General features: G+C 45.6%; 1 protein-coding gene across 14 annotated transcripts in view; it reads right to left on the bottom strand.

Moving 5' to 3' along the window:
* mbnl1 (muscleblind-like splicing regulator 1) overlaps positions 1–16,018 on the bottom strand; it is a 414,821-nt gene that overhangs the window by 37,947 nt on the left and 360,856 nt on the right. For 10 of the 14 annotated variants that reach the window (XM_052018920.1, XM_052018919.1, XM_052018927.1 and 7 more), the window contains 3 exons: positions 4,330–4,587; positions 3,309–3,362; positions 2,174–2,327 (listed from right to left, as the gene is read on the bottom strand). In XM_052018920.1, the coding sequence (XP_051874880.1) occupies positions 2,174–2,327; positions 3,309–3,362; positions 4,330–4,587 (466 nt within the window). The remainder of the gene's footprint in view (positions 1–2,173; positions 2,328–3,308; positions 3,363–4,329; positions 4,588–16,018) is intronic. The other 4 variants (XM_052018929.1, XM_052018926.1, XM_052018930.1 and 1 more) reach the window with 1 other exon arrangement.

The following is a 16,018-nucleotide window of genomic DNA, read 5'->3' as shown; positions in this document are numbered from 1 at the left end:
GGAAGCTTTAGGGAGGGTGCAGAAGAGATTTACCAGGATGCTGCCTGGATTGGAGAGCATGTCTTATGAGGATAGGTTGAGTGAGCTAGGGCTTTTCTCTTTGGGGAGAAGGGGGATGAGAGGTGACTTGATAGAGGTGTACAAGATGATAAGAAGCATAGATCGAGAGGACAGTCAGAGACTCTTTCCCAGGGTGACAATGGCTAACATGAGGGGACATAATTTTAAGGTGATTGGAGGAAGGTATAAGGGGGATGCCAGGGTTAAGTTTTTTACACAGAGAGTGGTGGGTGCATGGAACGCACTGCCGGCAGAGGTTGTGGGGGCAGATACATTAAGGACACTTAAGAGACTCTTAGGTAACCACATGAATGATAGGAAAATGGAGGGCTATGTGGGAGGGAAGGGTTAGATAGAGCAGGATAAAATGTCAGCACAACATCATGGGCTGAAGGGCCTGTAATGTTCTATGAGAGAGAAAGGGAAAGTTGTGAGCACATCTTTCCTTAGATACTAGGCCCTGGAGATGGCCCAGCACTTCTCTCCATGGCTCAGTATCTAAGGAAAGATGTGCTGGCCTTGGAGAGGGTCCAGAGGTGATTGAAAAGAATGATTCCAGGAATGAAGGGGTTAAAATAGGAAGAGCGTTTGATGCCTCTGGGCCTGTACTTGATGGAGTTCAGAGGATGAGGGAGGGATCTCATTGAAACCTATCGGATACTGAAAGGCCTGGATAGAGTGGACGTGGAGAGGATGTTTCCATCAGTGGGAGAGTCTAATATCCGAGGGCACAGCCTCAGAATAAAGGGACGTCCCTTTAAAAGTGAGATGAGGAGGAATTTCTTCAGCCAGAGGGTGGTGAATCTGTGGAATTCATTGCCACAGAGGGCTGTGGAGGCCAAGTCACTGGGTGTAGTTCAGGCAGAGATTGATCGGTTCTTGATTGGTAAGGGAGTGATGGAGAGAAGGTGGCAGAACAGGGTTAGAAAAAATCAGCCATGATTGAATGGCGATGGGCCAAATGGCCTAATTCTGCTCTTGTATCTTATGGTCTTACAGAAGAAAGAGGTGGGGGGCTTGGAAATGTGGTAGGGTGTGCAAAGAGGGGGCATGGAAAAGCTGGGGGAATGGAAGGGAAAGAGAGGGGTGCTGAAGGATACAGAATGCAAAATATCACCGCTTCTGAGTATCTGCAATTGAACTGTAAAGGCTAGAAGCACTCAACAGGTCAGGCAGTGTCTGTGGAGAGAGAAATGGGCGACCATTTCGATGGAAGGTCATCAACCTGAAACGTCGTCTCTCTCTCTCTCTCTCTCGCTCTCACTCACTCTCTCTCCCACAGAGGCTGCCTGACCTGCTGAGTGTTTCCAACACCTTCTGCTTTCAGCACGGATTTGATTCGATTGACGGAAAGATTAGCAGAATGTTGAGGGAGAAGGATTATTCCACTCAGTGGGTGCTGTGCTGGGGTCCTGGGAATCACAATGAAGAGCCGTGTAAGGCTCCAGTTTAAGACAGGGAAGCAGGATTACAGAGGGATACAGCACAGAAGCAGGCCCTTTGGCCCATTGTGTCTCCACTGACCACCAACCACTCACTTACACTAATCCTATGTTATTTATTCTCCCCACATTCTTGTCAACTCCCCCCAGATGCTACCCCTCACCTACACACATGGGGCAATTAACAGCGACCAATTAACCTATCAACCCGCACGCCTTTGGGAGACAGGAGCACCCTGGAGCCGTCACAGGGAGAACGTGCAAACTTCACACACACGGACAGCAGCCGAGGTCAGGATTGAACCAGGGTCGCTGAAGTTGTGAGGCAGCGGCTGTACCAGCTGCTCCACTGTGCCACCCAACCCGTTAACCCGAGTTCCGGACAGATCGGCTGAAGCGCATTTCTGATTCTACGAGTGTCGAGCTGCTGGCATTATCTCCCATTTCCTTAGGTCACAAAGTTAGAAAACAAAAGCTTTATTATTGTAATCTCATGATTAAAAAAGAGAAAGACACCAGGGAAATCAAATTATGTGGAACAAGGTGACTGGAATGCTTTCGTTAGTGCATTTTACTCTCGACAAAACATCAGTGAAAAACATACAAAAAAAAGAATCACAACTATTCCTTCGAGTGACCCGGTGCCGAGCACAGAGATGTGGTCTGCTCACCTGGAGGGATGAAAGCTGTTTGTTGATGTAGCTGCATGTTTGCAAGGGCTTGTTGATATTGGAAAACACCAGTATTAAACACTGTCGTGGCACCATTGGCTTTTTCTAGTGTAGGTCTCTTTGGTAGTGGGGGAAGGACACCGGGAGGAAGACCCTGCAAATGACGGGTTGAGGTAAAAAGGAGGGTACAACAGAAAAAAAATAAGACAGAGGAAGAGGAAAAAGAGACAAACAAAAGGAAAAAAAAAACATATAATCAGTATCGAGTAAAAAATACCACGCTGGACAATTTTTCATTTCTAGCCATTTAGCAAGCAAGCAACAAATATGCTACCTGCAACAAGACACAAAAATAAACACACAGAAACAATTATGTACAGCAAGCATTACCCAATAAACTAATTGGTTAACGAAACCAGCAGGAAATTTAAGTAAAGTAACTGCACTTTATGTTACTACACACCACAAAGCACGCAGTAAGTGAGACTGAATCAAAAAAAATCAAATAGTTTGCACTGCCAACTCCATGGCGATCAACATTAAAAGCAATGTTAACCAAATATCCTTAAGAGCAATTAATAAAAGCAACATTGACGAAATAAAGACAACCTTGCTCTTCATATACCCCACCCATTATCTCATAAACAAAAACAAAACTTGCCGTGCAAATCATGCAGGTATCTACACACTGACTAACAAACATTTATGCATTACATTTTCAAATTAAAAGAAAGCCATGCCAATCACATCAGTATAGAATTATAATGAATATATCGAATTAACAACCCCTCCCCCTAATGTTATGTTGTCGGGACATCCCCATTGGTGATGAGCTGAGTGTGGTATGTTATCAGTTATCTCCACTAATGTTTCCTGAATTGCATCTTTTGGGCAATTCGCTTGCAAATCGTCCAGGATACTAAGAATTTAGGCATTTTGAAATTTGCGTGAACTTGTTAACGTTTGGATGATTCAGAGCCAATGGTGCCACAGTCAATTTATCACCGCCCTATAGTGCTTACAACGGAAAAAACAAAATACTAGTACTCGATTTCTTTTCTTTTAATGATTTAAGTTATAACTCGTAACCCTATTAAAGCTACATGCCAAGCTAAAAGGTGAAAGGTCATAGTACCAGGTCAAAGGTTGCCTCGAGGGGTCGCTTCAGTGATTTGACAGCCGACTGAGTCTTAATTAGCAGGCAGCGAGCACATGATGGCAATGGGCCAATGGGGTTCAAGCGCATTAACATAAACAGCAAGCAGAGGTGCATCATGGGGGCAGCAGTGCATTGTAGGGGGGTGAGGAAAAAAACAAATAAAAAAAACAAATCATCGGAATGCCATATACAACAAATAACAAGACTAGGCATGCACAATAAAGGCACTACTGAGTAGTCGTTGTGAGGCTAAGGACTGTTACACATATATATAGTAGGTTAATTACAAAGAAAACCAATGCCCCATTCAACGAAGGAAGATGGCGCCCACTTCCTGTGTCCATTGGCGCCCAAGGCGGTTGGGCAGCGTTACGCACTTGAACACAGCACCAGAGCTCCCCTGCCCATTAAAGATGCTCGGGGAGGGAGATTCGTCCTGGGCCGCGCGTGCCGTAAGCGCCGGCAAAGGCTTCCGAAACTGGGTGGTGGGGAGGACGATCCCCCCCCCCCCCCCACACCCACCCCCTCAAGTTCCGGGAGCGGAGGACGGCGTGCTGGCTGCCGTACGGTGCACGCGAGTCTGGGATGAATCACTGCCTCCCCGCCACCGTTCCCCTCCCCTGCCTTGGGGAGGGGTGGAAACCACACAACAAGGTTTTACTGTGGGCTAGTGCACATTTAAAATCTACACGTACAAATTATAAACAGTAACAGGGGCGAGAGAGGTACGCAAATATAGCCTAAAGCAAAAGAACAAGTCACCCAAGTTAAAAGCAGGTATTAGCTGTCACTTGTTACAGTTACTGGTCTGTCTCACTTCAAATGAAGAACACAAACAATAACTTTAAATGTTGCAGCACAAGAAACGAGGTTGCAAATCATATTGCCTGACTGTTTCTCTTTCTCACCGGACTAGAAACGTAAATGTGGCGGTAAAATTTAGCAGCGGCTCCTTTAAAGTGCCAGCCGGCCAGTTTGGAGAGCGCTGGTCACTCACCATAGCGGCTGCAGTAGCCGCCGCTTGGGCGGCAGCAGCTTGGTTCACTTGGTGTTGTGCTGCCTTTATCTTGGCTTGCAGGTGGGCAGGGGGGTGGAAGTACTTGCACTTCTCCCGGGAGCACCGCCCCTTGATGTAATCCATGCAGACGGTGACCGTGTTATCGTTGGTGTCCACCATTGCGATGTCTGCCGGGTGGGCGAAGCGGCAGTCGTTCTCGCCCCTGGTGCAGTTGCCACGCTGGAACTCCCTGCAGACCTGCAGTGAACAAGTCAACACTTGAACCTCCAGCTGCCTGTCGCTTTAAATGCTCCGTCTCACTCCCGCTTTTATCGATGCACCACAGAAAGCATCCTATCTGGATGCATCACGGCTCGGTGCGGCAACAGCTCTGCCCAAGACCGCAAGAAACTTTGGAGCGTTGTGGACACAGCCCAGCGCGTCACGGACACCAGCCTCCCCTCCTTGGACTCTGTCTTTACCTCTCGCTGCCTTGGCGAAGCAGCCAGCATAATCAAAGACCCCACCCACCCGGGTCATTCTCTCTTCTCTCCTCTTCCATCAGGTAGAAGATACAGGAGCCTGAGGGCACGTACTACCAGACTTAAGGACAGCTTCTATCCCACTGTGATAAGACTATTGAACGGTTCCCTTATATGATGAGATGGGCTCTGACCTCACGATCTACCTTGTTGTGACCTTGTACCTTATTGCACTACAATTTCTCTGTAGCTGTGACACTTTACTCTGTACTGTTCTTGCTTTTACTGGTACTACAACAATGCACTCTGTACTAACTCAAAGTAAGTGCACTGTGTAATGAATTGACCTGTACAATCGGTATGCAAGACAAATTTTTCACTGTACCTCGGTACAAGTGACAATAATAAATCAAAACCAAAAAAACCCAAAAGCTCTCACCTCTGTCTCTCTGGCCTCCACTGCTGTTCCAGCAAAGCCCGGTGAAGGCTCATGGAATGACATCTCATCTTCTGTCAGCCTAATTTTTACGGACGCACCATAGAAAGCATCCTAACTGGATGCATCATGGCTTGGTATGCAGCTGCTCTGCCCGAGACCGTGAGAAACTGCAGAGAGTTGTGGACACAGCTCAGCGCATCACGCAAACCAGCCTCAGGAAAGCAGCCAGCATAACTAAGGACCCCTCTCACCCTGGGTCACTCTCTCTTCTCCCCCCTCCCGTCAGGTAGAAGGTACAAAAGCTTGAAGGCACATACCACCAGGCTCAAGGACAGCTTCTACCCCGCTGTTATCAGACTCTTGAACGGACCTCTCATATGCTAAAAGATGAACTCTTGATCTCCCAATCTACCTCAGCGTGGCCCTTGCACTTTATTTGTCCACCTGCATTGCACTTTCTCTGCAGCTATGACACCATATTCTGCATTCAGTTTTTCTATGGTAACAGTCTTTTCCCCAGGGTAGGGGAGTCCAAAACTAGGGGGCATAGATTTAGGGTGAGAGGAGAAAGATTTAAAAGGGACCTGAGGGGCAACGTTTTCACATGGTGAGTATATGGAACGAGCTGCCAGAGGAAGTGGGTGAGGCAGGTACAACAGTATCATTTAAGAAGCACTTGGATAGGTACATGGAGGGGTGGGGCTTGGAGGGATATGGGCCGAACGCAGGAAATTGGGACTTGCTGGGTGGGCACCATGGTCGGCATGGACTGGGTGGGCTGAAGGGCCTGTATCTGTGCTGTATTGCTCTGTGACTCTATTTACTACCCTGATGTACTTACCTACGGCATGATCTGTCCGGATGGCACGCAAACAAAAGCTTTTCACTCTATCCCAACACATATGATAATAATAAATCAATACTCCCTTGGGCCTTTCAATCTTGCCCTTAACAATTTCAGATAACCAGCCTTTCCTGTCTGTGACAGAACTGGTCAGTTTTATTATTAGGTCATCATCTGTAGCATTAACTCAGTTTTTCTCTCTCCACAGACACTGCCTGACCTGCTGGGTATCTCCAGTATTCTCTTATGTTTCAGAGTTCCAGCAATGTTCTGCATCTCACAATTCCACCAAGTTTTTCCCCCTTCTCCACCTTCATTCATCGTCGTCCATTTACTCTCTTCCAGACAGCGTAGCTATGATTGGAAACAACTATATCACCTGGACACCTTGGTCTGCATCCTACCACAGACCTTTCCTTTGTTCTCTTCCCTCCTTCCTCACCCTGCAGCATAACACGCATGCATTTTTAACCTTTCCACTTCCAATGGTCATTGACCTGAAACATTATCTCTGCTTCTCTCTCTACACATGCTGCCTGACCTGTTGAGTGTTTCTGTTTTTTTTATTTCAGATTTCCAGCATCTAGACGCTTTTGTTTTTCTACACTTGAACTTTCCCCAGTTCCATCCCTCTACACTGTAATAAGCGACAACTCTACAGGGCATCGGTGAGACCACATATGGAGCAATGCACGCAGTTTTGGTCTCCTTATTTAAGGAGGGATATACTTGCATTGGAAGCAGTTCAGAAAGGTTTCATTGGGTTTATTCCTGGGATGTTTAAGGGAAAAAAATGAGCAGGTTGGGTCTACACCCATTGGAGTTTGGAAGCAGGCACGGTAGTGTAGCGGTTAGCATAACACTATTACAGCGCCAGCAACCTGGGTTCAATTCCGGATACTGTCTGTAAAGAGTTTGTACGTTCTCCCTGTGTCTCTGTGGGTTTCCTCCGGGTGCTCCGGTTTCCTCCCACATTCCAAAGATATATGGGTTAGGAAGTTGTGGGCATGCTATGTTGGCGCCGGAAGTGTGGCGACACTTGCGGGCTGCCCCCAGAACACTCTACGCAAAAGAAGCATTTCACTGTGTGTTTTGATGTACATGTGACTAATAAAGAAATCAAATCAAATCAGAGAATGAGAATTGACCTTAACATGTAAGACCCTGAGGGCATTGAGAAGTTAGACAATGAGCAGATGTTTCTACTGATGAGGGAATTTAGAACTAGTGGCATTGCCTTGGGATAAATTGGAATTTCATTTAAGGTGGGGAAGAAGAATTTCTTCTTTCAAAGAGTCACAAGATGTTAGAGTTGTCTACTCCAGAGATATAGAAACATAGAAACATAGAAAAACTACAGCACAATTCAGGCCCTTCGGCCCACAAAGCTGTGCCGAACATGTCCCTACCCTAGAAATTACTAGGCTTACCCATGGCCCTCTATTTTACTCAGCTCCATGAATCTGTCTAACAGTCTCTTGAAAGACCCTATCGTATCAGCCTCCACCACCGTTTCCGGTAGCCCATTCCACACACTCACCACTCTATGAGTAAAAAACTTACCCCTTACATCTCCTCTATATCTACTCCCCAGCACCTTAAACCTATGTCCTCTTGTGGCAACCAATTCAGCCCTGGGGAAAAGCCTCTGACTATCCACCGATCAATACCTCTCATCATCTTATACACCTCTATCAGGTCCCCCCTCATCCTCCGTCTCTCCAAGGAGAAAAGGCCAAGTTCCCTCAACCTGCTTTCATAAGGCATGCCCCGCATTCCAGGCAGCATCCCTGTAAATCTCCTCTGCACCCTCTCTATGGCTTCCACATCTTTCCTGTAGTGAGGCAAACAGAACTGAGCACTATACTCCATGTGAAGGGCAAGTCACTGAATGGATTTAAGGCAGATACAGGCAGATTTTTTGTCAATAAGTATGTCAATAGTTATGAGGAACAGGCAGGAAAGTGAACCTTTCTTGGAGATTCTTGATAAGCAAGGGCCTGAGAGGTTACTGAGATGTGAATGTGGAGTTGGGGTTACAATCAAATTAGGTGTGATTTCTCCTATGAGGAAAACTGAATGAACACAAACTCAAGATTTTGGACAACTTGGTACCGAGGTTCTAGAGAAGATGCAGAAATTAGAACTGGGGACGTGATGAGGGATGTCGGGAGACCGCTGTCTTGAGGCAAGTGAAGACTGAGCTTCTGACTTGATGGAGGTATCCTCGATTTACAAACGAGTCTGAGAGATACAGAGAAGACACAAGAGACTGCATATGCTGGAATCTGGAGCAACCAACAAAATACTGCAGGAACTCAGCAGGTTGAGAAGCATCCGTGGGAGCGGAAAGGAACTGTTGACGTTTTAACCCGAAATGTCGACAGTTCCTTTCCCCGCCACAGATGCTGCTCAACCTGCTGAGTTCCTCCAGCAGTTTGCTTGTGGCTGACAGTTACAGTAGATGTTTCAGCTTATTGGGGAAGTCCAATGTCAAGGATCATAAACCTGAGACAGTCACTGACAAAAGGAAAAGAGGAGTCAGGATAAACTACTTTTACTCGGAGAATGATAAGAATGTGGAACTTGCTATCACAAGGAGTCAAGATGAAGCTTTCAAAGGGGTGCTGGATAAGTAGACAGGGATGAAAAGATTAGAAAGTTGTGTTGCTAGGATGAGATTGGATAAGGGAAGTTACAAACACCGGCACTGATCAAGGAGACCAAGTGACTTATCTCCTTGCTTGAAATTCCATCTAAATACATATGAACATGCCCATTAAGAGTAGGTTACTTGGCCCTAGTTTGGAATTGGTTTATTATTGTCACTTGTACCGAAGTCTTGCACATTGTTCGAACAGATCAATTCATTACACAGTGCATTGAGGTAGTACAGGGTAAAAACAATAACAGAATACAGGGTAAAGTGTCACAGCTACAGAGGAAGTGCAGTGCAGGCAGACAATAAGGTGCAAGGTCACAACGAGGTAGATTGTGAGGTCAAGAGTCCACCTTATCGTATAAGGGAACCGTTCAATAGCTTTATAACAGGGGATAGAAGCTGTCCTTGAGCCTGGCGGTACATGCTCTCAGGCTCCTGCATCTTCTGCCTGATAGGAGAAGAGAGAATGTCCCAGGTGGGTGGGGTCTTTGATTATGCTGGCTGCTTCACCAAGGCAGCGAGAGGTATAGACAGAGTCCATGGAAGGGAGGCTGGTTTCCGTGATGTGCTGGGCTGTGTCCACAACTCTCTACAGTTTCTTGCAATCATGGGCAGAGCAGTTCCAGCCATCATTTAATAAGGCTGCTCTAAATGTAATCTCACTTCCACCTCCTCACCTATCCCGTGTAACTTTTCACCCCCTCACTTATCAAGAACCTCTGCCTTAAAATCCTCAAAAGATTCTGCTTCCACTGCCCTTTGAAGAAGAAAGTTGCTATGAGCTGCAACACACTGGAAAAAAATTGGTTCATCTCAATCTTAAATGAGGGATTCTCCTATTTTTAAGCAGTGACCCCTAGTTCTAGGTTCACTCACGAAAGGAAACATTCTCACCACATTTATATTGTCGAGTCCCTCAGGGATCTTATGTGTTTCAAGTCCCCCCTCATTCTTTTAAACTCTAGAAGATAGATTGAGGTGTACAAGATGATCGAGTGGACAGTCAGAGACTTTTTCTCAGGGCAAAAATGGCTAACACAAGGGGGCATAATTTTTAAGGTGATTGGAGGAAGGTACAAGGGGGATGTCAGGGGTAAGTTTTTTACACAGAGAGTGGTGGGTGTGTGGAACGCACTGCCGGCAGAGGTTGTGGGGACAGATACACTAGGGATATTTAAGAGACTTAGATAGCCACATGAATGATAGCGAAATGGAGAGCTTTGTGGGAGGGAAGGTTTAGATAGATCTTAGAGCAGGATAAAATGTCGGCACAACATTATGGGCTGAAGGGCCTGTACTGTGCTGTAGTGTTCTATGTTCTATAGAGACTTCAACCAACAATAGTGAACTTTGAACTACGTTGTGTAATAGTCTAGCAAGGTGATTGATTGTCAAAAATGTTATTCACTCTCACCTTCCCTGGACAATGATGGGAATAAAGGTTGACCTTTCCAATGACACTTACATGAATAAAGAAAAGGATCCTCAAGGTACAAACAATCTTCATGCATTGCCAACACCAATATTCTGCTTCCTAGATTTAATAGAAACTGCCCACTCAGAAACATCAAACAGGCAACTTCTCCGACAGGGAATCTCACCCATTTGATTGCAAGTGGGAAACTCCAGTGTATGTTGCTCACAATTTATCTTGAAGGATTCTCAACAGACAAATTCAGGAAATTACTGCTCACTCCCAAGGATCAGGTTCAAGGTTTGAGTGTGTAATCTGTCTGGAAGGTGATGCAAATCCTTTTGAAAGTCAAGTGTGCTCTCTGCAAATTATGAAGATCCTTGCCAATTGAATAATCTGATTATAACTAAATGATGGCATGGATTGACTTTTTTTAAATAAAATTCAGGATTTGCTGATTTGTTTGGAATTTCCCTGAATGGAGCTGTCTCAACAAGATCAAATGCCTTTTGCAAGCTGCTAAGACTTGCTTTTGTACGGTTTGGCACTGCACATCCTTCACCTCTCTTCGTTCCTTTAAGTTACTCCTTGAAACCTCCTTTACCAAGATCACAAGACAAAGGAGCAGGAGCAGGCCATTCAGCCCATCGAGTCTGCTCCGCTACCTCACCATAGGCTAAGCTATTCTCCCATCTAGCCTCATTTCCCGGCCTTTTCCCCATATCTTTTGATACCTTGACTAATTAGATACCTATCAATCTCCTCCTTAAACACCCCCAATGATTGGGCCTCCACAGCTGTACGTGGCAACGAGTTCCATAAATCCAGGACCCTCTGGCTAAAGAAATTTCTCCTCATCTCTGTTCTAAATGGGTACCCTCTAATTCTAAGACTGTGCCCTCTAGTCCTGGACTCACCCACCAGGGGAAACAACTTGGCCACGTCTACTCTGTCCAGTCCTTTCAACATTAAAGATCTAATTTACCTGTCCTAGTATCTCCTTGTGTTACTCCATGCCATATATTTGTTTGATAATGGTTCTTGTGAAGTGCCTTGAAGTGTCTTAATATGTTAAATGTACAATACAAATGCAAGTTGTTAGCATAGCTAATTTCCTGACTTTTTGTCTATTGTGCAGGTAAACCAAAGGTCTTTCTCCTCATAAAACTGCCTTCTTACAACCAAACAAAATAAGTTCTGTATAGTGTAACTACAATAAACTTAACGAAAGGACTTTGGACCATGACTTGGGTTAAATTGTGTCTTGCTGTTGAGAGGGTAAACCATGTCAGAGAGATGTGAATGATCTACTCATAGAGTCACAGAGAGATGCAAGATGAAATCAGTCCCTTCGGCCCACTATGTTCCTGCTGACCATCAACCACCTATTTTCCCACATGTCTGGAGCGGCGGAGGCTGAGAGGAGATCTGACTGAAATTTATAAGATTATGAGAGGCACAGATAGAGCAGACTGTATCTGTTTCCCGGTGTAGAAATGTCCAATACCAGAGGGCAAGCATTTAAGGTGAGGGGGAATAAGTTCAAAGGAGATGTGCGGGGCAAGGTTATTACACAAGGGGTGGTGGGTGCCTGGAATGTGCTGCCAGAGGTGGTTAGTCTTGAACCGACCTGCACAACCCCAATCCTACCTCAGCAACGGAACACTACAGACTTTCACTACCATGGACTTGCCTCTGATTGTGGGTTTTTTTTTGCACTAATGTCTTGTTTTGCACAGCTTTTCTTCACTGTCTTGTATAATTTATGTATAATTTATGTTCTGTGTGTTTGTACCTACGTGCCTGTGATGCTGCTGCAAGCAAGTTTTTCATTGTACCTGTACCTCACCGTACTTGTGTACACAACAATAAACTTGACATGATTTGACTTGACTTGTCTCCATTAATCCCACCTTGAACCGTCAACTTGACCACTGTGATCTGCTGGGTTGGGTTAAGTGGGATATCCCACATGGAGCAAAGGAGACATCTCTAAAAGTCAAAAAAGTCGAATTTATTGTCACATGTGTGCACAAATGCAATGAAAAACTTACTTGCAGCAGCATCACCGGCACATAGCATCAGAGTCACAACATTCACAAGAAAAACATATTAAACAGAAATTATATGCAATTTTTTACAAGAAAGAACACAATTGGAACAAAAAAAGTCCATTGTAGTGCAAAGTGATTAAAGTGGTTATAGTGTTGCTGTACTGAGGTAGGGATTAGGATTGTTCAGGTTGGTTCAAGAAGCAAATGGTTGAAGGGAAGTAGCTGTTCTTGAACCTGGTGGTGTAAGACTTCAGGCTTCTGTACCTCCTGCCCGATGGTAGCTGTGAGAAGATCTCTACACTTCTCTGAAGTAGGGGACTCAAATGTGGTGATGGATTTTTGAAAGTGTTCATCTTCCCAGTAAATCAAAAGAAGTTTCATTCCCATTTGGATTTATGTCTTTTTCTGTTTCTCTGTCTCCACACACATTGACAGTTCTTTCATGGCATGAACTAAGCTTCCAGTTAATGGTTGCCTGTATGCCATTTGCCACGACACTGAGATCAAATTCTCCAGGAGATAGGCCATTAGACTGTGGATCTTATCGCATTGCAATGTCCTGTTTGCAATTAATCATTTGTAATGGTGGCTATTTAATCAGGCAATCTTAACCAGACTATGATATGTTAGACTGTTATGAGTTTGATAGGGACATTAATATGAGTGGATACAAGTAATGCATATGCATGAGAAAAATGCAGATAGTTAAACAAGATAGATTTTAGTCACCTAAAATCACGTGTTACCAATTTATCAAACCTTCAACTATTTCTTTGCAGCAGCCGTTAACCTTTGCCACTCGAATATTTCCTTTGAGTAGGTAGGATAGCACATTCCCTCTAATCCAGGCAGCATCCTGGTAAACCTCCCCTGCACCCTCTCCAAAGCCTCCACATCCTTCCTCTTATGAGATGACCAGAATTGAATGCAATATTCCAGATGCGGCCTAACCAGAGTTTAGATAGAGGAGACAGCCGATATCCCTTCCCCAGGGTTGAAACCAGAAGGCATGCACTTAAGGTGAGGGGGGGGTAAGTTCAAAGGAGATGTGCGGGGCAAGTTTTTTACACAGAGAGTGGTGGGTGCCTGGAATGCGCCGCCTGGGGTGGTGGTGAAGGCAGATACGATAGGGGTGTTTAAGAGCCTCTTAGATAAGCACATCAATGGAGGGATACGGACATTGTGCAGGCAGAAGGGATTAGGTTTCATTAGCTTAATTAGTTCAGCACAACATCGTGGGCTGAAGGGCCTAATCCTGTGCTGTACTGGTCTATACTCTATGTAGGTAACATGTTAGCTTTCAGAATGAAGCCCCATACATGAAGTAATGGCTCTGCCTGGACCTGTTAACTGAGACTCTCATTTACTTTATACTGACACACTCCCCTCTATCTTTCAGTTCAGCTGAAGGGTCTCGACCTGAAATGTTAACTGTCCATTTCCCTCCACAGATGCTGCCTGAGCCACTAAGTTCCTCCAGCAGCTCGTTTTTTGGATTCCATTGCCTGCAGTCTCCCTCATCATCCACCCACACCTACTGGCTGCCCTCAGGCAGACTGTCCATTCTCTGTGACATGGACGATAGGCCATGTAAGTGAACTTGACTGATTACCAGTAGAACCCGTGAAACCTCGAGCGCTGCTTCAACAGTTTCTTATCTCTCAATATCTGCCGAGGAGAACCAAGGGGCTAAACCATTTGGTCCACTTCCAATGCTTTTACCACAAGCACAGAGAGAGACAGCAATGTGCAGGCAAGCTTTGTGTGCAGTTCTGGTCACCATCCTACAGGAAGGAAGTAATGAAGCTGGAGAAGCTGCAGGAGAAAAAATTTACAAGGATGTTGGAGGGATCAAGGGACTGGAGGGATCAAGGATTACAAGGGACTGGAGGACTTGAGTTATACGGAGAGGATGTTGAGGATGTTTCAATCAGTAGGAGAGTCTAGGATCCGAGGGCACAACCACAGAATAAAGGGATGTCCCTTTAAAACTGAGACGAGAAGGAATTTCTTCAACTAGAAGGTGGTGAATCTGTGGAATTCGTTGCCACAGAGGGCTGTGGAGGCCAAGTCATTGGGTGTATTTAAGGCAGAGATGGATAGTTTCTTGATTGGTAAGGGGGTTAAGGGTTACAGGGAGAAGGAGGGAGAATGGGGTTGAAAAAAAATCAGCCATGATTGAATAGCAGAGCAGACTCGATGAGCAGAAAGGCCTAATTCTACTCCTATATCTTCTGGGCTTACAGTTTTATAAGGAGAGACTGGATAGGCTGGGACTGTTTTCTCTGCAGCAAATGAGTCTGAGGGGTGACCTTTTAGAAATTTATAAAATCATGAGAGGAATCGATAGGATGGATATTCACACTTTTTTTTCCCAGGGTAGGGGAGTCTAAGTATAGAGGGCATGGATTTAAGGTGAGGGGAAAGATTTAAAGGGGATCAAAGGGGCAAACTTCTCACACAGAGGGTGATGGGTATATGGAATGATCTGCCTGAAGCGGTGGTAGAGGTGGGTACAATTGCAACATTTGAAATACGGAGACACAACAAATTCTGCAGATGCTGGAATCTGGAGCAATCCACAAAAAATGCTGGAGGAACTCAGCAGGTCAGGCAGCATCTATGGAGGGAAATAAACAGTCGATGTTTCAGGCCAAGATTCTTCATCAGGACTGGAAAGGAAGAGGGCAAAAGTCAGAATAAGAAGGTGAGGGGAGGGGGAAGAGCACACGCAGGCAGGTGACAGGCGAGTCCAGGTGAGAGGGGGAAGGTAGGTGGGTGGGGGAGGGGGGAAGATGTAATAAGCTGAGAGGTGATTGGTAGAAGTGGCCAAGGGCTGAAGAAGAAGGAATCCGGTAGGAGAGGGCAGTGGACCATGGAGTAAAGGATGGAGGAGGGGAGGAAGGGAGGTGGGCAGGTCATTAAGGTGGGGGAAGGGAGCCACAGGAATAACGGAAGATAAAGGAGTGGGTGGGGGGGGATAAAAGAAGGGGTGGGGTTACCGGAAGTTAGAGAAATCGATGTTACGGCCATCAGGTTGGAGACTCCCAGGGCAGAATTTGGATTGGTGCATTGATAGGTTTAGAGTGATATTGGCCAAATGCAGGCAAATTTCAATAGCTTGGATAGGCATCTTGGCCTGCATGGACGAGTTGGGCTAAAGGGCCTGTTTCTGTGCTGTATGAGTCTATGAGTCTATGAACCTATCACCAAATGATCTCACCAAAAAAAAAACTTCTGGTGACAAGAACACAAGGAAACAGGAGCAGAAGTAGGCCACTCGGCCCCTCAAGCCTGCCCCGCCATTCAAGTTGATCATGGCTGATCTGTCCTAGGCCTCATCTTCTTCTCCATGCTAGTTGGGCCCATATGAGTGGAAGCTTATTATGAAAAGATCAAAGTTGTTCTTTGGAGCATTTATCAGCCAATGGCTGCCTGCTCCTCACTGAAACTAAAGTAGGAGGCATCACCCTGTATGAATAGAGGTGTCCACATGACCGCTCTGATGCTGCGGTGAGCAGCAAGCTCGATCCACGGCAGGGATCTGTTGCAGCTGTTCAGGAAGATCCTCTGGTGAGGAAGTTGTGAGTTAATGTGATCTAGACCTCCTCCGAGGGAGCAGTCTGGCCACTACAGTCTAGAAGATCTTTAGGTCTTTAAGATATCGAAACACACAGTGAAATGCATCTTTTGCGTAGAGTGTTCTAGGGGCAGCCCACAAGTGTCGCCACGCTTCCGGCGCCAACATAGCATACCCACAACTTCCTAACCTGTACATCTTTGGAATGTGGGAG

The sequence above is a fragment of the Pristis pectinata genome, chromosome 6 (assembly GCF_009764475.1).
Source record: "Pristis pectinata isolate sPriPec2 chromosome 6, sPriPec2.1.pri, whole genome shotgun sequence".
Taxonomy (NCBI): Eukaryota; Metazoa; Chordata; class Chondrichthyes; order Rhinopristiformes; family Pristidae; genus Pristis; species Pristis pectinata.
The sequence above is the reverse complement of the archived record's forward strand: the minus strand, read 5'-3'. Positions and strand labels throughout refer to the sequence as shown.